Below are 24,393 nucleotides of genomic sequence, written 5' to 3'. Positions count from 1 at the left end.
GGGGTGACTTACATCATCCGTGCTATGAGCATCAAGTGTTGATATGTGTAACATGAGCGAAGAGAAGATGAGGCGGTCTATTATGGGTCTCTGAGTCCTGCAGCTGTCAGTTTCTGCAGGAACAAAGGTCCGTCAGGGATCAGACACCCCCCTCCGCCTCAGCTCTCTATATCTCACACACACACGCGCGCGCACGTCTTCAAGCAAGTAATGAAATGATGACGAGTGAAGGTTCACGCTTGAAAGCCGGTCTGGATCACTAATTCCCCAGTAAAAAACAAAAAAACAAAAACATGGATAATTAACCTAATCTGCAATTTGTTTCATGCACCACAATTATGATACCAGTTCCCTCATTATCCTCCACCGTAGATGAACTTGTGATGTATTCCATTTCTCCTTGGACCTTCAGTCCAGGCTACTTGTGTACTACATGACATCAGTGAGACGGTGAAGGGGGGGGGGGGGGGGGGTGGTGTACAGGGGTGATGGTGAACTGGGCGGGCGCTGTTGCACGTGTTCTGAATGGGGAGGACGGGCTAGCATCGCATTCCTCATGTCCAATCGATCCGTGCTCGGGAGGAGCGACGGGAGAGCCGAGTCTGCCTCCCGCATCCCCATCACTCGCATTTCTCCGCCGGCTAAAAGCGCCTCATCGTGACACGCTCAAGTAGGTGTGGAAGGAGGAGGAGGAGGGTTATGAACTTGTGTGGAGTGTTCAGATGCCGCTTTTTTCGTTGGGGGGTGGTTGGGGGGGAAATTACGCACTTCTCGTTACTTTTTCCTCAGCCTGGTCTTCAGATGGGACTCGGAGAGGCGATGGTGGCAAACTGGAACACTAAGCCGCTTTTGCGCGAAGTCTGTTTTTGGGTCGTCGTTTTTGGGCTGTAGCAGCCTCCTTTACTGTTTTTTTTACCCCACTTTTATTATCTTCTCTGTCTGAGTTGGATCTGGACAGGAGGCTCAGACGGATTGGCTCTTCAATTTTGGGGAAACAATAACCAGTGGAGTTGAAGCCGAAAGTGGCAAAAGTGCTCCACTATTCTCACTTGGATTTGTTACACGTGCCAGAGATAATGACATCGAGGTTATAGATTTGGGTAAGGTGGCATTTATTTACCCCTCCTTTCATACTCTGTATCTAATTTTATTAGACTCTGTTTAATTCTTCTTGTGTTTTCACAGCTCCCCGTCAATATGAAACAAGATCAAGACTTTGTCCTATTTTTTCATGCAAACAGGTAGAGAATGGGTGGTAACGGATGATTCTGAGACTCTAACATTCGTCAGTCACAGTGTAGCAAAAACATTTTCTTTGTTCAAGAAAAAAAAAAGAAAAAAAACAGCTGGATTTTCCAAAGAAAGCCGCGCCGATCTTTGCGTCCTCTCAGATATCCTTGCGTAAAAACGGCACAGATGATGAGTCCATGTTCAAAGCGGTTTTGCCTCACTGTGTGTAGCGCGTGCTGCTGATGAGATAAGGAAAGCTCGAGGTGGGATTGATGCAGTGTTTTTTTTTTAATCACAGGGAGAGGTTAAATAAGCGGGACTGGGAACGGCGAGGAGAGCGCACGGAGCTCAGGCATATGGGAGGAGAAAAAAAAAACAAAAAGAAAAAAAAATCAGGGTTCTCCGGGCAGATTGCGCACGGAGGCTGGGAGGTGTGATGCAGAACCTAATCGTCACACTCTGTTGGACGCACACACAGAAGCAACACACACACACCTCTCTTTCTCTCCCTCTCTCTCTCTCTCTCTCTCGCTCTCTCTCTCTCTCTCTCTTGCTTGTACACATACACACACACACAAACCAAGAGGCGAAAATTACTTGGTGCATGTTAATGGGCGCAGTAATGAGACCCAACCCCTATCGTGTTGTAATTGTTAGTCATCCTTGTCTCGTCCCTCCCTCTCTACACCCCTCCACCCCCCTCTCCCCCGTCCTTGGTATCCCACAGCTCAGCTCTGCAATTTGTACTGTATTGAGAGAGTGTAATTATTTCCCCATTGTTTTCTCTCTCTCTCTCTCTCTCTTTCCCCTGGCACTCCACAGAAAGTGCTGTTATTAGGGTGGACAGGAGAGGGTGCGGGGTGTGGGGAGGCTGGTGAAAAGGATCTGTCCTCGGACTTAATTCTCATTGACAGTCACATTAACACAGGAGCAGCACTCTTAATCCTGGGGGAGATTACTCTCACTCTCACTCACTGTCTCTCCATCCTGACACCCTGTCGCCATGAACTGACTGACTCACACACACCTGTATGGGGTGTGTGTGTGAGGTGGGGGGCACTTACATACACACACTATTCACACGATTACTCTCTCATTTGATTCCCAGCAGCTCCTATAAGCAGCAGCGGTATCCTCAGCTGCCAATTCAGCTTTACGTGCCACCTATATCCTCCTGCCTCACAGAGGGCTGCTCAGGATGATTGGTCGGGGAATGGATTGTGTGCATTTGTGACTGTGCATGAGGACGCGCCAAGCAGAGAGGCGACCACGAGGAGAGCACCGAGGCGAGAGAAATGAGCCGGAGAGACAGATTTTTGTGAGAGATGAGGTAGTGGTGGTGGGGGGGAGAAACTGATAAAAAAAAAGATGTGTAACTAATGACAAGCACTTCCAATAATGGAATCTCACAAAACATGTGTTTGGAAGAGGCTATGGGTGAGTGACGGGCATCGTAGGACACATAGACCAGATAAATAAGCAGAGATAAGGCATCTATAACTGATGATGTGACGGCAGAGCAACAGATTGGTGCTCACCTACACACATGCTAACAGATTGACTGTGATCAGGAGAGAAAAGGCAAAAACAGAAAAAAAAAAGAAAGACCAGAAAAGAAGATTAGTGTCATTATTTGATGTCATGGTAGAAGAGAGATGGAACAAAAGCCTCTCATTGGGAAGTGACTATGTCCCAAACAGCTTTTCAAGCCAGTCAGCTTCTGGGTGTGATGAGTCAGAGAGCATGGGTTTATGTCATGCAGCAGCAGAGGAAAATACCACTCAGAGAAAGATAAATAAAAAACAAGAAGGGTCCGATGCGTCTTCATGAGCAGGAGATTCATGGCTCTAATGGAGGAGGGAGAGAGAGGAGATCAATGAGTGTGAGCGCAGTGTGTTGGTTTCTTGTCACTGAGCGAAACCACAAGTGAACAGAGGTCATGACCTGTGGTGAGAAAGAGTAAAAAATATGATATGGTGCTGACTGTGTATGTGGTTGTTTGGAGCAAATCTGCTGAGTTTAGGCTTTTTATTTATCCCCTCCAGCTGAAAACAGGATCAGGCTGCTTGTGTATACACTGCGCACTTGTTTACATCCATCACTGTGAATAAATAGACTTAAAGCACAATTTTCAGGGCTCCTGTCTACAAATTCCCAAACCTTTTTCCTTCGTCACATCAGTTACTTCTTCAGAGCAGGTTCCAGCAGGTCCAGACAGGGTGCATTCTCATTTTGCCTCCTCACAGCTCAGCTGAGTGTCCTTTCATTCTCAGTCAGTGAGTCACTGACAGCAAAGCCTTGGTTTCCCGCACCAACTCCATCCTGACTCCCAGTTCTGGCTCTGTCTGAACTCGCTCACACTCTCGCTTCTTCATTTCCAGGCCGGAGAAGACGGTGACAGACACAACAGGGGCATTCCAAGTTCTTGCTCTAAAATTTTAGAGTGAATAAGAACCAAGAGTGTTTAAAGGATCACTTGTGCAAGAATGAAGGGCTGTCATTACCTAATGCAGAACTTGTGTTTTTAGGAATCAAAAGAAAGTTTTGAAGTTGTCGTGCTCCTTTTGCAAAAAGGGAAAATAATACCTTTTCACTTCACATGCCTCAAGGTGATTTTCTCCGCAGCTCTGGCTCACTTTGACCATGACAAATCTCCCTAAGTGATAGTAATGATTGTAATTGAACAGGCACAGTTCCTTCCCACGGTGCTCCATCTATCACCTTGGATGCAATCTGCTGCTTCCACTTGTGTCTCTGTGCATGTTTGTCACTGCGTGCGTGTTTGTCTCTTCCAGAGACGGTGCATCCCCCCTGCTCCCACCCCTTTGGCAGCTGGCAGATGTGCTGGGTAACCACGAGTGACAGTGTGAGTGTGTTTGTGGGATTATGAAAAGCTCCCGCGGAGCCTTTCTGGGTGGGTCAGAGGCGTGGAAGCCAAGGGCAGGCACAGGAAACCTCCAAAAAATATAAAATGGCATAGTTCATGGAGAGGGAAGTGGCTTTAACCCTGTGGGATGGAGGAGGTGGAAGTGGACAAGCAGCAAAAACAAAAACCAGGAAAGTGTGTGTATTAGCTGAATGGGGAGCAGCAGTGAATGAATGTGTAAGAGAAATGCTTCAGTGGAGAGGAGTATGGGTAGCCATGGCTGAGGAGGAATCTGTCAGAGGAGTGAGTGAGTGTGTGTAAATGTGTCTGTGTGTGCTGGAGGTGATGGCTTTGTAATGAAAACAGCATGCGGCCATTGGTAGAGGGTCCCTCTTCATGGTTGACTGATGTCACTCACTGGCGTACAACAGCCTCCCCCAAGGATGGCTGCTCTGATGAATGACTCTTGTGTGTGTGTGGTGTGTGGTGTGTGTGCATTGGAGCACACTGTCAGCCCAAAATTTACCTGAAATATTTTTTGTATCACAGATGAATTAGATTTTGTGTTAATCAAATGCACATATTCAAAATTGCTACCATAAGTATCTCTTTTTCTTGAAAAATGTAATGATTTTTAAAGTTTTCCGATGACCTCATATTTTTTTGGGACTCTCCTCCACTTTAATGTAAACATGCTAGCCTCCCTAAAAAAAGCCTTCCATATTTGGAGTTCAACAACTGGTGTAATTACGTGAAAATATTCCCTGTCAACAGATCCGTTTGTAATATTTGCGCTCGATCTCTGTTTGAAATTGCTTTTTGAGAGTGTAGGAGAGGGTTAGAGGCCCTGCTTGTCTACGGGGAGCACAGAGTGATGGTGTCATGCTCCGCAGACTCGCAGACAAATTAATTCACTTATTGACACTGCTGACACGTCTCAGTGACTTTGTAAAATGAACAATTGATCAAGCTTCCTCACTCGGCTCGTTCTCACTCTATTTTCCTGACTTCTCTCTTTCTCTTTCACCTCCTTTATCTCAGCCTGCTCTCTGTTCACTGTCTACAACGCTTTTATCTGCGAGCTTCTTCCTTTTTCTTCATTTTGTTCTTTTTCTCTCCTCTGCTTAAAGAAAATAAAAGTGTTCTCTTTTTGTTTAACTGGCCACTCTCTTGGCCAGGTTCCTTCTAAAAATTTAGAAAATGAAGAAATTTACTTGGGTAAATCAAATAAATAAACATAAAAAATTATCTAGTTAATCATCTAGTTGACATGAATGATGTTTCTGTACTTTTATAAATGTGCACCAAAAAGGGGGAAAATATGTATTTTAGGCTATTATTATTGCTTGTTTTACCTGTGTTTCAAATGAAATGAAAGCAGTTGTGATGATAGTGTCATGATGCCCAAAGTTGGCCCTCAGGTTGCTGGTCCACTTCAGCTGCATGGAGGCCAGAGCTCACAGAAAATCAAAGCAGGCGTCACATCAAGGTTCTTTATTTCCCATTAATCACAATTTGGGCACAGAACAACATGAATGGCTGCTGAGGTTCTCTGCCATTCTCTGCTTTTGTTTGGCTCTGCAGAAGTAGAGTCCAATAAGAGCTTGCATACACTGCTGTGCACAGGTTGTTCCCGGCGCTTTCTTTTCTTTTCTTATTCTCTGTACAGACAGGGAGGTGAGGTGGGGGTGGGGGGATCAGTTGCTCGGTATGCAGAAACATCTTTTATTACCAGGTTAGGCTGTGGCGTCTCCCTTGTGCCCTGCTGTGGTTCACCAGTTGTCTCCTCTGTACTTGTTCTTATTTTGATCCATACAGGCTGGGAGTGTAAGAAAGAACGTTGAATGAGAGCTGGTGAGAGATGCTCAGAATGGAAGAATTAAAAGATGGAGAATGAAATGACAGGAGGAACAATCGGTTTGGTTTACAGCACCAGATCTACAAGGATGTTCCAGTCACACACGAAAAAGCATGAAGTGTGAGTGAAAGACTGCTGTGTGCTCAATTTCGAGAGCTTACTCACTAAACAAAACACTACATGAAGATTGCACCTCTCTGCACTGAATCACAATGTTTACTTTTAATTGGAAAAGAGAGCTGCAGACAGCAAACATTTAAAAAAAAAATAGCACAAAAGTACCGAAATTGCTGATTGGTGTGAGAAGAAAGAGGAAGAAAGCCTGCTAAAAGGTGAACCGGCACATCCTGTCATCCTAAAGTGTCTCGTTTCCATTTTGCCCCTCCATCCATCTTTCAGTGCAGAGGGACGCTGACTTTTAATGGCCTTTTAACATTTTATTAGAATGCAGCAGATTTACGGGCTGGACTATGTCTCTGCCTATCAGAGGATGGTCCAATCTGGGGGTTTAAATGACAGAATTTTAAATAAAGGAAACCAGGAACCACGGGCAAACACTTGTAGTAGTGAGGTAATGTTTAAACATTTAAACTTTTGTCCTTTCTATCAAACAAATAAAAGCTTAGATGAAGATCTGCTTAAGATAAAGAGGTTGCTAGACTGATTCAACATGACTTGGTTACAATGTGGGCATGTTGCAGGCATATTTATCTGTGCCATGAAACAGGAGGTGTCTAAAAATTTATGTTTAAGAAGTAAAATGATGTTTGCGTACCTCTGCATGGAGCCTGCTGTTGTGTTTGCAGGACCGTGGCACCTGAAACAGTGCAACCAGACAGGTCATGTGTCTCACATGAAACACACACCGGGAGTCTGATCATTTTGGACATTTATCCATGAAAGTGACTGCAGGGAAGAAAAAAAAAATGCAGAGAAACGGATGACCAGGGGAGTTAAAGAGCAACCTTGAAAAACTAGATGAACAGATGAATTTTCTACCTTATTGAACGTGTCCCCTCCCCCTTCCTCCCCCCCCAAAACACACACACGCACACAAGCATCTCGGTCACCGGATCCTGAGACGATGGCTTGTGCAACAAGGTGGGATTTAGACTTAAGTGCAGGCCGATCAATTGAGCTGTAATGGTACCTTAGTGCCAAGGCCGTTCTTTGAACCCTGCAGTCAATACCACCACCAGGTAATGGTCCTGAATTCAAACTTTTCACTCACATCCTTTCCACCCAACTTGGCCATTTCAGCAAACAGAGCATCTTTCACTTGTTTTTAAAATAAACAATCCAGGAGGACGAGGCTGGTATATTGTTAAATGTCTGTCAGAGGCTTTTTCTCTATAAATACTTGGAAAAATTACAACTTACTCCGCCAACTATGGTGCTTTCAATTACATTGTTGTCTATAATAGGATGAATTGAGCACAAAGTAGGTTGATTTATTGACATTGTAGCAGAAATGATCTAAAGATGAAAGAAAGAGTGAACCAAGGTATGGAGGAACAGGAGGTGTGGAGAGAACATTAGTTGGAAATTTAAGCAAAAATAAACAAAAAACAAAACAGCAAGCTGAAGAGAGATTAACGCAACAAACTGTGCCTTACGAACAGGAGAGGATCTAAGTTTGTAAACTGTGTAATTTAGTGCATTTCTTCATTTGCACACACCCGCTGTACCTGCCCGGCGACCCGAAAGAAAACATAGAGGAGCGGCACGCTATAATGCTTTGGCTGTGGAATCAGGCAACAAGCCGCAGATTACACACCCCGGCTGAATGTTAATACTGTGCATATCTATGGAAATCTGAAACGCTCCACATGAGATTCCACTGGGCTTGGTGCTTTCGCCCATTTCATTTTCAATATCTTTCCGCCTAGGGGAGATGCACTTTGTTTTACACTGATATGCTTTTTGTCTGCTCGGTTTGTGTCTGGGCAGAAATAAAATCGGCGCTTTGAGATAGTGGTGTGATGCTCGTGTAGTCCTCAACCTTATTCACTCCCCCCCACACACACACACACACATGCAGTACTGTACACCCCGCAGTCGGAGCAAAGATTGCTGTCATTACAATCCATGCTTTTCTTTTTTTTTGTTTTACTTGATTTATTTTGTTGAAATGCTTTAAAATTCAAATTTAAACAAAAGTATTCAGCACAGAAAACTGGTCTTGTGAAAGAGTGCTGAAACAGAGTTGAATGAGTCTTGGAAAAAAAAAACCCTTCATAAACACAAACTAGTTTCACTTTTTATGATTGATAATCCACTTCCATAAACATCTTTTTTTTCTTTACAGTCAAATTCTGCCCACCACTATGAAATGCAGGCAATCATAACTGCCTCCATTGTGTGTTTATTTCTCTCTGTTAGCAAAATATAACTACTGAACAGAATTTCATGAAACTCTCAGGATACAATTATTGGACGTATTTGTACAACTGATTAACATTTGAAGTCAATCCAATTTAAGATGGGCGTTACAGCTAATCCGTTTTAGAAAACGTGTGTATAACTCAGTCGGTTTAGCAGATATGGAGCTAAGATTTGGTGTGGTAGTAGCTGACAGACAGCATCAATATATACTTTGAGATCGTGCAAAATCTTTGTTTGAAACTTTGAATGCTACTTTATTTGTAAGGAGAAGTCTTCTTTGACATCAAGTTTAACAACAGATAACTAACTTGGAACTAATACAGTCCCACAGTGTAGTGATGGAAAGGGAGGCTTCTATTTGTTACCAACATGTGTGTCCTGGAACTTTAAACTAAAAAAACTATGAACTATGAAAAGACTAGTGTTAGCTCATGAACATGTGAAAATAGTTATTTACAACATGAGTTAACTGTGCAATATTTAACATCACACATTTTCCACAAGAACAATAAGCATAAATACCTTTAAGGTCTAATTTAATACTAATTTGAACCGAATTAATCATTATCATCCCCATTTTTCTGTATGTGACATGAGGCTAAATAAGTCTTTATCTTTTTAAGCCGTCTGAAAGACTCTTCCGCAGATATTAATCTCATGCTTGCTTGGTGAAATATCCACAAACGCCGGCGATGAGCAATGTTACACATCTCAAACAGGCAATAACTGAGGTTATCAGGTAATGATGCGCTTCCTGTTCCTCATAGTCCCGCTGAACAGAAACTTCCTGTCCTGCCCAGATGACAAATGATATAATCTGTGGTTCTGACAAACAGTGACAGCCACATCATGCACAAAGTGTTTTATTTCTCTGGCTTTGCAAAACCGCCTTTTCTTGATGCAGCAGACGAGGTCAGAGACCGTATGCACAAGAGTAATTTAGCAAATTTGTGTGTGTGTGTTTGTTTATGATGGGAGCCGGGGGGGGCGTGAATTGTGGAGAGGGCTGGCAGATGATGCCGTTCAGATGCAGGGCACACAGATATATATTTGTGGCAAGGCAGGATTGCCTCGTTGCATGTCAATGAGCTTCCGTGTCAGTCCCGTGTGATTACCGGGAGAAATGACACAACTCAGCCTTTCAGCCCTCTGAGATGCACCGTGGCAGGAGATGGAGAGGCTGATACTGAAGGAGGGATAATTTTAGAAAGGCAGTGAGACTTGATGATCCCAGATAATCTTGGGCATGTCGTTACATCACACACACACTCCATGTGCGAGTGTCCGTACTGCTGCCAAATCCAACAACCACACACACACACTCCACCCCATACACACACCACTGCTTTCTAGTTACATTTATTTTGTATAGGAATGTGTATCAGACTGTGTCTTCCTGAACATGAGCACAGATATGTTTCACTAATTCATAAGGCCACAATCTGTGTGAGGCTCAGTGAAGGCTCTCCGTCCGATGGGATATTTTGTCCCTGGGGTCCCATTAAGCAGCGTCAAGAGACCACACACACATGCACACGCAGGCACACAACTGTGCTCTTTTAATGAGTGTATCAGAGAACAAAGCTGATAAAAATGCATGCCATGGCTCAGCCTTTAAAAAGGGAATAAGAAATAGGCTTCTGTGCAGCCACACAGCATGCCTAATCACCCCTCTCTCTGCACATGCACCTTGCATACTTTCACATACTGTACTGGAGTCAAACTTACACCCCGAGTACAGAATTACACCAATTTGCTCTTTGCACAGAAACCTCAAAAGACATAAATATATGAATATTGTATCAATGTGGATGCTGCAGTTAGTCGAGTTTGTATTCCCCGTCTCTTCTGCGGAGGGCATATCAGAAAGGCCTTCAGGCATTCAAACCTTATTTACACTTCAGTGTTAGAAGTTTGGAAATTGATTTTTTTTTCTGGACTCCTTCCTTCTGATCTGTGTCGTTGTCGTATTTAGAAATTTACTCTGTCAATGTTCACAAACAGTGATCAGTAATCTTTTATTGCTCAGGTAACTGCTCTCTCTTAAAACAATAAATAAAGTGTTTGTCTTAAAAGACATGTCTGTGGCCTTTGCTGCTGCCTTATTTTCCCACTAGGGGGCAGTGAAATTCCACAGATGGCTGAGGAAACGTGAGTCCAGCCTCTGTTGTGGTCAGCGCTCATGCCGACCCATGACGTTCAACAGCATGTTAGCACATTGGGCCTCATCCCAGTGAGTTCTAATAAAAGTCTGAGGAGGGAAGAATATTTTCTTATTAGTGTGAATCTGTTTTCTTTCATTTAAGCTGCAGAGTTAGTCCCCCTGTTTAGAGAGGTGTGTTGACACACTATTACAGCTGGATGGTAATTGACTCAGTGTGTGTGTGTGAGTGTGTGAAAGTACACATGCATCAGAGGCTGTCACTCAGCTGTAATTAGGAAGAGTCTCTCCTGCTGTCCTCTGACAGGCTTTGAATTTACCTTGCAAATACTGTGCAAATCATGCAATCATGTGTGTGTGTGTGTGTGTGTGCGTGTAATGCTGCAGGCATAACTTATTTCGATGGCATATTTGATCAGCTGTTAAATGTTTCAGTTAATGGGCCCCTCTGCCCCCTTCTTTTCATGTACTCCCATTTTGGAATCAGTTCAGTTTTTAGTTCATCATGCATACTGTTCCGTGTGTCCATCTGTCTGGGAGAGTGTGTGAGCGTGAGTGTGTGTACATGACAGGCTGCTGGAGTGTTTGTGCGGGCGAAGGGGGCCTGTGTGTGATGTTTAGAGTGGGGATCACATTCAGCCCGGGGGTAGGTGAACCTATTGTAAACAATGGATCTGACAGAATCTAGGCCTTCACATCTCCAACCCTGTGTGCGTGACTGTGTGTATGTCTGTGTACAAGTGTGTGTGTGTGTGTGTGTGTGTGTGTGTGTGTGTGGGAGCAGACCTTCATACAAGGCCAGTGAAGGCCACAGAGGAACCCCGGGGCAGACTGGCCTCTCTGACAGAATGTCTTTGTACCTACTTTCTCCAGAGGCTTCTTCTGTTTGAGGTGAGGAAGAGGAGGAAGAGGAGCAGGTTTGAGGTGTGTGTGAATGCAGCCATGGCCGGTGTGCCATGAGAAGGTGCACACTGGAAGAGAGACAAAAGGAGAAAGAGACGACAGGCAGGTGAGATGGCTTTATATTAAAATAACTAATGACTATTTTAATGAGATGATGACTACTCTCTGTGGTCTTCATTAATCAAGTCACTGTTTCATCTAAAAAAGTAGAGTTTAAGTCCTAAAGCTGCTCAAATTATTACTTTTTGTGCAAAAATTGTCCGGGCAACCACTAACAAACTCACATTTTGGGATTCCTCGTAATTACATTTTCAGGCTTGGTGCCAATACACCAAAACATATATTGTTGATTACTTGGTACAGTTGTAATAAAAAATGATTTAGTTATTTAGTTCAGTTTATTGATAAGTTTATTTATATGGTGCCCTTTCACAATAAAGTCATATTAGAGCACTGCACAGTAAAACAAATTCATATTCAAATACAAGCAATCAAATTCAGTCAAGAAAGGACTGATTCTGATTCAAATCCAAACACATTCAGTCCAGTTCGATCCAATTATATTACAATACAATCAGTCAGATTCAACACGCTATTTATTTATCGTGTTTTTAAATGATTTTTTTTTTAAAACAACATCAATAAAAAAGCAGATTTTTTAAAAATTATTTTCAGTATTTTAATTTAAGAAAGTGGTGGCTTTATATTTGAAACCAGAATGTTTTTATGGGTTTGACGACTAGTTAAAAGAAAAAAAAATAGTTAAACAAATTTTCAGTAATTTTATAAATGTTTATTATTATTATTATTTTTATTATTTAACATTCAAAACGTCCAATTATCTAAACAAACAATAATATTCTGAATAATCAGTACTTAAAATAATTAGTTGTCGTCACATCATATTGATTCTGGGCTTGTTGTTTTTACTGCAACTTATAAATATCATAAGTAAAAAAGCTCCATTTTTTAAAAGGTACTACAATTAGAATTAAAGTGGACAAGTTAATGCCAATGTGATGAAAAAAAAACCTGACATGAATCCACTGTTGATGGTTTCAGCTCAACTGTGTGTTTTTGTGTTTTGGCAAATCCTACACTTCAGTTCTTGAGTTTGTATTTTCTTCATCCTTTGACCTTTGCTGGCTCAACTTTCACCTTGTTTCGGTTTGTTCAGAAAGCTACAGTGTTTTTGTTTATCAGCCTCTCATGGCCTCTTTTTTCCTCCTCTCCTCCTTTTCTTATGTCTTTGCCTCCTCTTTCCCTCCCCCAGGATGAGTCTGAGGGGAAGGTCAGCTTGGCCTTGGCAGGTGGCCTTCCTTGTTGCCTTGGTGATGCTCTGGGTTGACCCGGTGTCTGCTGGCAACCGTAATCATCGGGGACCGACAGGTACACCAGGTCTCGCTCTGAATCCCCCTTCCACCACTACGAGAGGTTAATTACACTGTCATTTCAGAGGTATAACATGTGTTCCCCAAAGCTGACGTGACTGAACTGTCATGGAGGTGGGGGCTGTGAAGGGACATTTTTACTCTGTTCATCAGTATGACAGATTGTAATCTAGACCTTGTTGTTGGCTCCAGACAAAACCTCTGTTTGAGTGATTCAGCTCCTTCAGATACAAATGACACTTTAGCTGTCAGATACTGTCAACACAAATAGATCAGTTTGGGTGAGATTTGATCCTTTTAAAAGTGAAGAGGTGCAGCTTTTTACAGCCTGTGCTGATTGTTCTGTGGCTGCACTCTTAGTGGTTTAGTTACATTATTATAAAGGTGCATCCCCAAAGTGAAAGAGACCTTGAGCTCATGATTTGTAATCATCAGGCTTCATCATGCAAATCCCCTTTTGGCCAAAGCACCAAAGCACTTAGCACATGCTAGGCTAAATCCTATTAGGTCCTCGATTTCCAAGAGTCATGGAGAAAAGCTAAAAAAAAACAAGACCAACTTAACCTTAATGATATTTCACCAAGGATGACAACAGGAACAATTATACTGAGTCACAGCATCTTACGCCACAACATGTTGGCTCAAACTTCCCCTGCCACTTTTTCCACACACTTAATTACAACAATTTTCTTTAATTATGTCTCAATTTCCCCCCCTCTTTCCTGCTTGTGTTGAGCGGGGTGACCTTTACAGGCCACAGAAATGCTACCAGCATCGAGCCTTTTCAGTGACTGATTGTATTAGTTTCATTTTATCAGAAAATAAAGAAAGAGGCTGCCTGCTTACGGCTGGGACATTGCTAATTGCAGGCCCCGTGGATTGTGAAGGTCAGCATCATCGCTTGCAATCCCCCCCTCCCCACCCTCATGTCTCATTTCAGTCTTGCTCAGAAACAAGATATCTTGCTCGCAAATGGACAAGTGCTTTTCATTTGATGGTTTAACTCTAATTGGGGGAAGTTTAAGACCTGTCGGCTGTGAATACCAATAAGATACACACATTACAGTGTGAGGTTGAAAAATAATTGGGTGCATGTTATGGCTGCTAGATACATTTTCAATCTTTTCTTCTTAAGCACGTTTGCTCCTGTGCAGTTGCCTGATCAGAGTTTGATTTAGGATGGTGTTTTTACCAGTGCCGGCCACTTGGGGGCTCTATAGGTCAAAGAATGCTGCTGCTGTTGTTGCACAAGTTATTATTTTTAAAAGCCAAAACTCATGTACTTATTGTAGTTCTTGGACATAACCTTTCATTTAACAAGAACTTTAACAAGGACTTTAATAAAAAAAAAATTATCTTGTTAATGGAGATAATTTTGTTGCTTGGAGTTTTAAAATCACTTGCAGTTTGTTAAAAAATATTTTTTTTCGTTTTAAAAAGCTTCTTCTTCCCAGTGATGTGTGACTCGGTGTTGTCTAAAGTGTCCATTAGTGTCTATTAGTTTATGTTGCCTTTTCTCAGTTTTTCCAGCAATAGTGCGCAGAAGAAAACAGCTCCTGTGAGTTAATTTCATTCAATCACATTCCATTAGGAAATAGGAGGCACCTGTAGCGCTTAAAAATCATCAACTGGTGCGCTTTTTAAAAGCCTTTTACTACTATATTATTATTTTTCTTTTACAGTTTTTTTCTCTTTTTGTGCAAAGGACCATGAAACCTGGTGTGAAACATGGAGAAAGTCACCTGTTAGACTTTTGATGTTTTTTGTTTAGTCCTGTGCTGTTTTTCACAGCAGCCACAAAAGAAACAAGTTTATAATTCATTCATTAAAAAGAAACAGTGCACATTTATAGCTGATTTCCCTCTGTATAGTTCCTGGCAGGTTGATGGTAAAACACTTAAGGAAAGAAATAAGATAAAATAAAATATACCCCCTCCCCAACTGTTCCTGATATGTGTGAAAATGAAATCAAGGTATATTATAGAGAAAACACTTTATGAGTGTGTCTGTGTGTGTAGGTGAATGAGAAACACTGTAAAGTGCTTTTCTGAGCTTGTATAGGTTTAAAAGGGCTTTATTAGTGTGGACTATTTTACCATTTACAAAAAGTTAATACATAGTTACAGGTTAGATGTTTCTTTAGATGGTGACTCAGATGAGTGTTAAAGGCTAAGTGAATCTCTAAACATTGATGGTAAACTCTTCCAAAACTTTGACTGTCTATATAGAGCAGGGGTCTCCAACCCTGGTCCTCGAGTGCCACTATCCTGCATGTTTTACTTGTTTCCCTGCTCCAACACACCTGATTCAGTGGTTAAATCACCTCTTCATGTTCTGCAGAAGCCTGTTAATCAGCCACTGATTCAAATCAGGTGTGTTGGAGCAGAGAAACAAGGAAAACATGCAGGATGGTGGCCCTCGAGGACCAGGATTGGAGACCACTGATGTAGAGCTTCATCGTCATCTTTATAAGCTGCACTCAATGTCACTTCCACTCTTCTGTTTTAATAAAACTGTTTAAATGAGACAGGGCGAGTCCGTGTAAAACCTTATATATGAAACAAGCAAATCTAAAATTAAGAAAGTTCTTAAAACACAATATATGTTATGGTTTCAAAATGTTACAGTGCTGAAGTGAAAATGGATTTTTTGTCAAAAAACTTTAAGGCTTTCATAAAAAGTGTTTCAGTTTTTTAGATTTAAGTAAGCCGATAAACAGCATTCCAGGATCTTTTAAAGCTTTTTTAACTCGACTGATTCTTTGCTCCAGTGTTACGTTTTGTAAAAACAGAACTTCAGACTCTGTAACAGGTAGAAACCAACGTATTTTAGTATACCACTGCGTTCCTGCAAACTCCAACCGTGTTCTGACACTAACATCTGCCGCGCACATTTTGATTTACCACTTTATTTCTGTGAATGTTTAAAATTAGATTATTTAAGATGAGTCGTTCCTCTGCTGATATTCTAGCATATGGGCTCCCATCACAGCTTGTTACAGCCTGTTCGACAAACCAAACACTACACAATAACCACTCTGGTGCAGCTTTCATAGAGTCACAGAGGGACAGTGAGACCCTGTCTAGAAACACATACGTAGCTCCATCTGTATTGAAAATGTTACTGTCACATTTGTGCATATTAAATACAAGTTAATTTTACAGGCGGGTTTGATCTCCATCTGTGTGTCCATCTATTTAAGGTGCAGCAGCTTGTGTCATCTTATATGTGTATTTATAAGAAATAGCCACAGAGCTGATAAGGTCAAGTGAGCAAATTTTTTATTTTTTAATATTTTTTTTTTACTGAGGATGATGTTGTAGAACAGCAGCACTCACCTGTACCAGAATAATGTGATAATTCACACATAATAATAATTTGGGATGGGGATAATGTGGGCCTGTGAAATACTGGTAAAGTCAGGAGGTTGACCGAGTTGTGGAGGCTAGGTTTTGGAGGAAGAAAGGAGAAGGTGTTAGAGGTTAAAGACAGCAGCTGAAGACATAAAGACAGATGACAACCTGATGAGATTTGCTGTAAACAACAATAACCAGACTTTTCCGTTTGTTTGACACTGTTCTCACGCTGTTTGGCTCAACATATATTTGAAATCTTGCTCTCTTGAAACATCCCTTTTGTGTTCCTGCAGGGATTGCAAACTGTAGCGTCTCCACTTTGTTTTTACGACCTCTGACAGAGTTACCTGATTCCCGGCCTTTCAAAACGGCGGACATGCTTGTCAGGTATTGACAGGGGAAAGACAGAGCTTTTTGATAAATTGCACAATGCTCCTGCTCGCCTGTGTCTGTCAGAATACATCAGTCGCCTGACTAACCCATCAGTTCAAGGTAGCCTGAATGCCCAGCTTTTGTTACAACCCTCCAACACACCGCCTCCCTCCTGACTGCCACAGGAATAGAGGCATTTAGCCATGCTTGAGAAGTCTTTTCATCTCAGCGTGTTGGGCTCTATTACACTGATATGGTCATAACAGAATGCTTTAAAGGCAACACTGAAACATTTGGCACAGTGTTATTCTGTGTATATAGCTGGAGGCAGAATGCTTAACACATAAATCTTTAGTAGATGAGAGGTGAAAGGCAGCAGGGCATTAAACAGGAGCTGATAGGGATGGCAAAATATAATTCACACTTGTTGGACTTTGATTTTTTTTTCTAGTTATGAAACTTTTTACACTGATTGGAAGTTTTTTGTCTTTAAAGCACCCACACACATTAATGTATATTGCGTTGTGAAAAATCTAAATTGAGATAAAGAATTTTATTTAAAACCCAAGTTGAGACAACTTCATGTTTTCGACATGGATGTTTGAATCGCTGCAAAGTAGGGTCGGGCATCTCTGTGACCAATACCATACGTAGCTCAACCTACTGCAAACAATACAGCCCAATAAATGTACGTGAGCACCAAACGTTGATGCAACACCATACAATTCATCCCTGAATCATAATTCAGAAAGATTCAGTTTGACTTTGATACACGATATCAGAAAATGTCACTGCTACTCAGCAAGACTGGCACCAGAAGAAGAGTCTTATGAGCGATCCGATCTTTACACGCAAACATTTCATGCTTTACGTTTTAAGCAGATGGCAGTTGCAGCCTTTTTATCTAATATTTAAATAGATCAATTTTTATTGGTGCAAAGATGTGAACGAAAGATTAGATTTATTCACCAAGCAACATCTATTAATGCATCATGCTTGTGAGCCACATCCATGAGTCTGTATCACATCCCTACTGCTCAGGATGCAGCTGTACATCAGAGTGACCTTGAAAGCTTGTTGGCTTAGCACTTAGCTCAAGAGCCATGTAATTACAGACACGTTGGTTCTTATTGCACCTTTGTTCCTGTCAGATGTGAAGACTTCAGTTCATTTGTTTACTATAATTCATTCATGGACAATAATACACTGCTAGAAACTAAAGGAGTGTTTCTACAATGCTATTAAATGGCTTTACAACTCTTTTTATCAACAAGATTTTGTGGTTCATTAAATAATAGTTGTATTTTTTTCTGGCCTTTGACCTCTATTTAATGATTAAAACACCCTGGATGCTCAAGAGGCTAAATCAAAGCATAATACTACAAACTAGCAAAAACATCATACATAAATTTATAGATATTTTGACTCATTTATCTAATTTTATCATACATTTTTTGAGAGTGACTTGTCACTTTTATAATTTGGCACGGTAATATGTTTTTTGGAATGTGAGAAAAAGCCAACTATTAATTATTAAAGCCCACAAAAATAAATTTAAATCTATATCAGCCCCTTTTATATCAGTTTTGGTGCCCAAGAGCTTGGCTCGAGGTTATAACATGATTTTAATTCATGTGACTGACACCACAAAACCATTTTTCTAGTCATCACTGAGGGGAAAATCCTTTGTCTTCTGCACAAAATCACTTTCATTCTGTCTTGTCCCCTAAAACGCAAATTCATGCACCAGATTTAAACATTAATGGGTCTTCGCTTTATGCATCACTGTTTTGTCAAGTGCCGAAAGAGCAACCACTTTTTTTTTTCCTGCTTCATTTTATTCCACCTAATGTTAGTCACAAGGTAACAAACCATCATTAATAATTAAAAAAATGTTTCCCTCATGCAATGTGTGCAGCTGCTCCCCCAATGAAGGCTACACGGTGGAACATCTGAAACGCGGTGAAGCTGTTTTTTTTGTGTGGCCATGAGAGACAGCCTTGTTAGGGTGTTTGCTTTAAGGGCAGCCTGGACTGGTTTTCTTTCATCAAGCTGCATCTGTACACCATAAAATAACCCATGAGAGCCCCCTCCCTTCACCTTGTTTTCATAACTTACACCTGCCTGAATTTACCTCATTAGCATTAATAAATATTTTACTGTGACTTTATCCGGGGTACAAACTGGGGGCAGATATAAAAATAGGTGCGTAAATGAAACGTGATGGATTTCTCGTCGACATCGTCAAAAGCTTTTACAGTTTTGAAACACAAGCTTCTTCTGTCCAGTACTGATGCAGGCGATCGGGAGAGACCGGAGCACCTTCTGACCTCATTACACAGCTAAAGACGAGCTGCTCTTTGTTCTCTCTGCTGCCCGTGACACCACGTTTCCTCCACCTGCTTGACTCTATCCATCTTCCTCTTTGTTTCTTACTAACAAGCTGTCTTTTTTTTCTTCTTCCTGAGATTGAGCCAGCAGATTTAACAGTTTTAGCCACTTCCTGTTTTGTAATAGCAGAGAAATCGTTTTCACTATGGAGTAATTTTAATAAGGATTAAAAAAGGGAAGTTAATTTTGCTCAACTTAGGCTTTAGTTTTTATTTTATTTTATTTTTGCATTATGACTTTGCTTTAATCGGGACAATTGTTGCAATAAAAGCTGCACTGACCGAATGATTTTGTTGTTTTCTTCTTTTGTTGATTTTCATCAGCAGATGGAGGTTTTATGTTTGTGTGTATGTGAGTGTGTGCTGTGGGTGATAATCTGGCCACTGCTTCAGCCTCAGGAGAGCCAGAGAAGTGAGGGAAATGAAAGTGGAGGGATGATAGGGGAGGGGGTGCCCTTAGAGAGCCAGGGATCATTGATGGGGCTCTCTAGAGAGAAGAACAAACAAACTTTAAATCAGAAAGGATGAGAGGGGCCATGGCCTGCAGAAATGGAACCCTCTACAGAGGGTGTGTGTGCGTGTGCGCCGTGTTTGTGTGTTTGGACACACTTTTTGTGTCTGTCTGCAAAGCTCATTCAGCTGAGCGTGAAAAGTTTCAGAGTCTGTGTAAAGTCACGTCATATAAATGGAATCTGGGCTTATGGTGCAGTATAACCAAGGTTTTTCCAGGGGTGTAAAGAGGCTTATAGGTTGCTCGTAATGTCACCAGAAGGGTTTGCTGTGCTTGAAAAGAAAGAAAAAAAAAAAGAACGAAAAGAAAAAAGAATGGTGCTCAAGACTCTCAAGAGCACACAACAAGCTTTGAGAAGGAAAATAAAATAACTATTCTGAAGCCATTGGCAAATAATATATTTACTAAACATTTCAGCCAGCACTGAGCACATATGTAAGGCAGAAAAACCTCCCCAAGTGGATATCTGGGATTTAATATACTGAATGAATGAATAGTTCCAAACATTTATATAAAACCTTAGCTTGTATTCAAGTTAGTCTTATCTGACTATATTTTAAAAAAGTAATATAAAGGCCACTTCTTTGATCTGTTCAACAACAACAGTTCTCGTGACATTTTTAATTAAAGACAAACTACCGTACTCTGTCTAAAAATATTCTGAGCAGAAAGTTTTAGTTTAAATTTGCCTTGAGTTGAGCATCATTTTCGATCAGGAGAATGTCATAATCCACCACACCAACATCGTTAGGGAAGTGTGAGGAGAATAAAGAGATTTGACTTTGTTTGTGTTGGAAGAGTCTTCCGAAAAGCAATTATTTAAACATGAATAATGACTTTCAGGAACACACAGGAATGAGCTCAAGGAAACCAACTTACAAGGAGTCCTAATAAACACAAACACAGACGCAGCGTTAATTGTGAGTTCTGGCGAGGATCTTTTATCCTTTAAGTGTGTTTAATGACACTAATGTCCTTGTAGTGTCCCTCATGAAGTTGGTGTGCCTGCGTGTTGATCAAGTGGTTCACTTTGTATGAAACGACTCAAAGGAAACACTTTTTTTCCTTCCTGCATGCGGTGACAAAAACAGAACTACCTCTAAAGCTAATGAGGCCACGCAGCTGAGAAAAAAAGGAAAGCAAAGAGGGGTTTATTTATGAATCAAAGACTGAAAATGGTAGAAACTGCAGAGTTTAAACTGTCATAAATACTTCAGTGGGTGTCTTTAATCCTCAGAGGAGACGCTGGATATTTTTTTTTTTTAGCAACAACCATAAAAGTAGTACGTAAAACCATTTGCAATAACAAACCATCAACAAACAATTAAAAGTTTAGCAATTTACAGCAAATGATTCACGTCTTTCTCTCCTGTCTCTCCCAGTATCGTATCAGGTGAAGCAGGGCACGTGTGAGGTGGTGGCTGTCCATCGCTGCTGCAATAAGAACAAGATTGAGGAGCGCTCTCAAACCGTCAAGTGTTCCTGCTTCCCAGGGCAGGTGGCCGGCACCACCAGAGCCAGACCCTCCTGTGTGGAAGGTAAAGTGCTTTGTGTTAATGTTTGTGTGAAGATGAGGTGCCTTTCTTGTCACTGTGTAATAATGCAGATGTAAAAGTTGTGTTAATGTAGTTTAGTAAAAAAAAAAAGTAATAACACAGTATTATATAAAGAACCAGACATCAAATCAAAACAAGCTGCTGCCATCAAAGCAGGTAAGAGGCAGGTCATGTTGATAATGTTATGTTACAGTTATGTTACAAGGTAAGGAGGGTACATGACATTTGGTAATGACATAAGTTATAAAATCCAGCTTACAGTTGGATGAATATGAACAAATATGAATATGCATTAAATTCATTAGGAGAAATTGTTTAGAAACTGGGTGGTTTTTGGGAGGAAACTGTTCATTAGGCTGGTAGAGTAAGCTTTTAGTGACTTTTACTGTTTTCTTGAGGGCAGAAGGTCAAAGAAAAGGAGACCATGATGGGAGTCGTTCTTGGTGAGGTTCTTGGCTGTGTTATGGTATCCTTGAGTGAGAGACGAGGTGAACCAATGATTCCTTGGGCATTTTTAATAACCGTCTGCAAAGTTCTTCTGCCTGCAGTCGTACACCCTGCACACCATGCTGTGAGACAGTATATTATTGTGCTCTGTGTATATCTGCGGTTTGTTTTTCTCAGGCATCATTCCCAAAGCCTAGAAGTTCATCCACACAAACATTTGGTGCACTGAAACAGTATCTGCATTACTTTTACTGTAAGGAATACATAAGAATTTGATAAATCCATAGGAGAATGAACATGCTAGAGCTGATAAAAGGGATCTAAGCTTGTAAATGAATGAGTACGGTTTTTTAAAGCTAAATGCAGCCAAAAAAACATTCAAGCATGAACACTTGTCACTGATTTTGTGTAAAAAACAAAACAAAAAAACCCTTGTTTTTTCTGCCAAATCTATTTGCTATCATTTAGATATCTCCAAAACTGGCTAAAACTCAACACTAATGTTTTTCAGGTTCAGTCACTGTATTGTTTTTAAAAAAAAAGGAGGCGCAGATTAGTCTGACGAGTTGATACAGGTTAAAGCTTGTTTAATCATTTCGATTCACTGAAGATGCTTTTGCTGTCATGGTGTTTGGGCTTTGTTCAAGTTTCTTTGTGTGCATATTTTGCAACTATTGTTTCATTTGCATTTTGCTTTCTCAGTTTATTCATTGGTTTGTTTTAGTTAATCTTGCTTTCTGCTCTCCAAACACAGCATGTCCTAGTTTTCTAATCACAACACTTGCATTGTGATATTTGTTTGACTCTCTCAGTTTACATAGTTGCAGGTTTTCAGTTGCTTCTCCATCAACTCTTTGTGCTTGCCGTGTGCACCTTTGAGCTATCATGTTTAAAACTTGTTAAAATAATAAGAACCGGATAGGAAATGGCATGCAATAACTCAGGGTCCATTAAGGAGGTTGCTTTTGCTTTCTACAGTGTACTTTAATTATAAAGTAAAACTGTAAATTTGTGTCATTTCATCAAAACCTTGTGATTTGTTGTGATCCAGAAGGATTACATTACATCAGGCTGACATTTTAAAAGTAAAGTACTAAAAAAGGGGAGTGTATACCAGGTAATCCCTTATCAGTTTGCCTGAGATGGAACTGTACAATAGTTCCGGCATGTAGTGGACGATCATGTAAATGGTTGTGTATGCGTGCACATTTGCAGTTGTCTGTCTTTCTGTCAACAAAATATCTCATAAACCACTGAAAAGATTTTAAAGTAGTAAGTAATTATTGGTTGTACATCTACAACTGATTAATGTTTGGAGTCAACTCGTTTCGAGCTAATTGACCGCTGATCAACCTTAGCAAACACAAAAATGGCTTTGTCGCCACTTCAGATAGTGATATTTGATATGGTTGTATTTGAAAGTCATCCTCGTTGCATATTCTAAGTGCTAACAGATTGCATGGGATTTTTATTAAGAATTTTGGCATTCAACACAGCAATCCTACTTGTTGTGGATAGGCGTAGCTTTAGATCACGTGGTGTTGATAGTGATTATAGATCACCTGTTGCTCACCTGGTGTTTTTTCTTCTTAGTGAGTGGGTGATGGGGGAAGTCTACTTTTTGCTGACCGCCTTAAGCTTGTACGTTTTTTGTCTTATGATCACTGTTTGAACCGGCGGATCCGTTTTTAATGCTGCCTTTGGACACGGATTTTTGTTGTCCACTGATGTTCTGCATAAAAATAAACGTTTCAACTGCAGCATGGATTTGAGTTTTGATCAGCTGGCGCGTCAACGAGGATTCCCCCTATTCAGCTGCTCAGCGACTTTGTTTGACAGTCGCTAATACTACTTTAATTTCCTGTTTTTTATGCAATTTACCTTAGGGCTTTATTAAGAAAACAACACACTCATATTGCAAAACCCAATAATTTCTGAGATGATTTTGCTAAGACAAAAAAGCATCATAAAATACGTTTAGAAGAAAAAAAAATGTCTTTGACTTTCTCATAAAGTGTGCAGAAGCCCCATCCCTGCTCTGCAAAACACATCCCGGTGTCCTTTCGCAGTTAAAGAAATAAGCATTTCGCCCACTGCCTTGCACTAACCCATGCAATCTGGCATAGGCAATTAACATGATTACCCCCCTTCCATGGGCAACAAAAACAAAGCATTCAGGACGAAGTAAAACACAAAAGTTTCAATGAAACATGAAATGTTTATGAAAAAGTTAATTGCTATGGTGAAGAAAAACAATCATGATGTCAGTGATTAAGCTGTTAAGTAGAAAAAAATTGCTCTAAACTGCTCTGTGAGCTAAACAGCGTGTGGAAACGGTTTAGCTGAATGTATTACAGCACTATGGGCCACACCTGCTGCTGAAACCAGCATATGTCGGATCATTTCGAATTTATGCTGAAGTACTGTACAGACAACACCAAGGGCTTTGCTGCTCGCACAAACAAAGCAAGCATACACATATGTTAGCATATCTGTATTTGCTGATGCGACCCGTGTGTGTCGCCGTGGAGATGATAGACAGATGAAATGTGCAGGTTGTTTTCATAGACCTTTCTTCCACTCGTTTGTCCGCTCCCTGAGCTCCGTCCCTGCAAGAAACAAGCAGTGTCACTGACCCCTATCATCCACAGATGCTCCGCAGAGATCAAACACACACATATACACGCACACACGTGCGCACAGTGACAGCAAACCCTGATCCAATCACACTGGGTTAGCCCTCTGCCAGAGGAAGTAGGATACACGGTGGTCTCATACACGAGTAGAGGCACTGACCCTCCAGAGCTCGGGGGTTATTTAAACCGCTCGGGTCAGATAGGGGGGATGGAATCAAAAAACTAACATTTGACTGAGTTTATCAGACTTTTAGAAGCCTCTCTTGTAATTTCTCATGAGAATAGAATATCAGCACGTTGATATTCAATAGAAATAAAGAAATTGGTAAGT

General features: G+C 41.0%; 1 protein-coding gene across 5 annotated transcripts in view; it reads left to right on the top strand.

Moving 5' to 3' along the window:
- The first annotated feature begins 580 nt into the window (after positions 1-580).
- The window catches only part of tafa4b (TAFA chemokine like family member 4b), a 37,302-nt gene continuing 13,489 nt past the window's right edge, over positions 581-24,393 (top strand). Inside the window, exons 1-6 of one of the 5 annotated variants that reach the window (XM_017429980.3) lie at positions 581-1,100; positions 1,186-1,241; positions 4,026-4,096; positions 11,374-11,509; positions 12,677-12,792; positions 20,806-20,961. In XM_017429980.3, coding sequence (XP_017285469.1) covers positions 11,457-11,509; positions 12,677-12,792; positions 20,806-20,961 — 325 coding nt within the window. In that variant the 5' untranslated portion in view covers positions 581-1,100; positions 1,186-1,241; positions 4,026-4,096; positions 11,374-11,456. Of the gene's footprint in view, positions 1,101-1,185; positions 1,242-4,025; positions 4,097-4,778; positions 6,075-11,373; positions 11,510-12,676; positions 12,793-20,805; positions 20,962-24,393 lie in introns of those variants that run through there. The other 4 variants (XM_017429985.3, XM_017429979.3, XM_017429983.3 and 1 more) reach the window with 4 other exon arrangements.

Source organism: Kryptolebias marmoratus, linkage group LG4 (assembly GCF_001649575.2).
Source record: "Kryptolebias marmoratus isolate JLee-2015 linkage group LG4, ASM164957v2, whole genome shotgun sequence".
NCBI classification, from domain to species: Eukaryota; Metazoa; Chordata; class Actinopteri; order Cyprinodontiformes; family Rivulidae; genus Kryptolebias; species Kryptolebias marmoratus.
The sequence above is the reverse complement of the archived record's forward strand: the minus strand, read 5'-3'. Positions and strand labels throughout refer to the sequence as shown.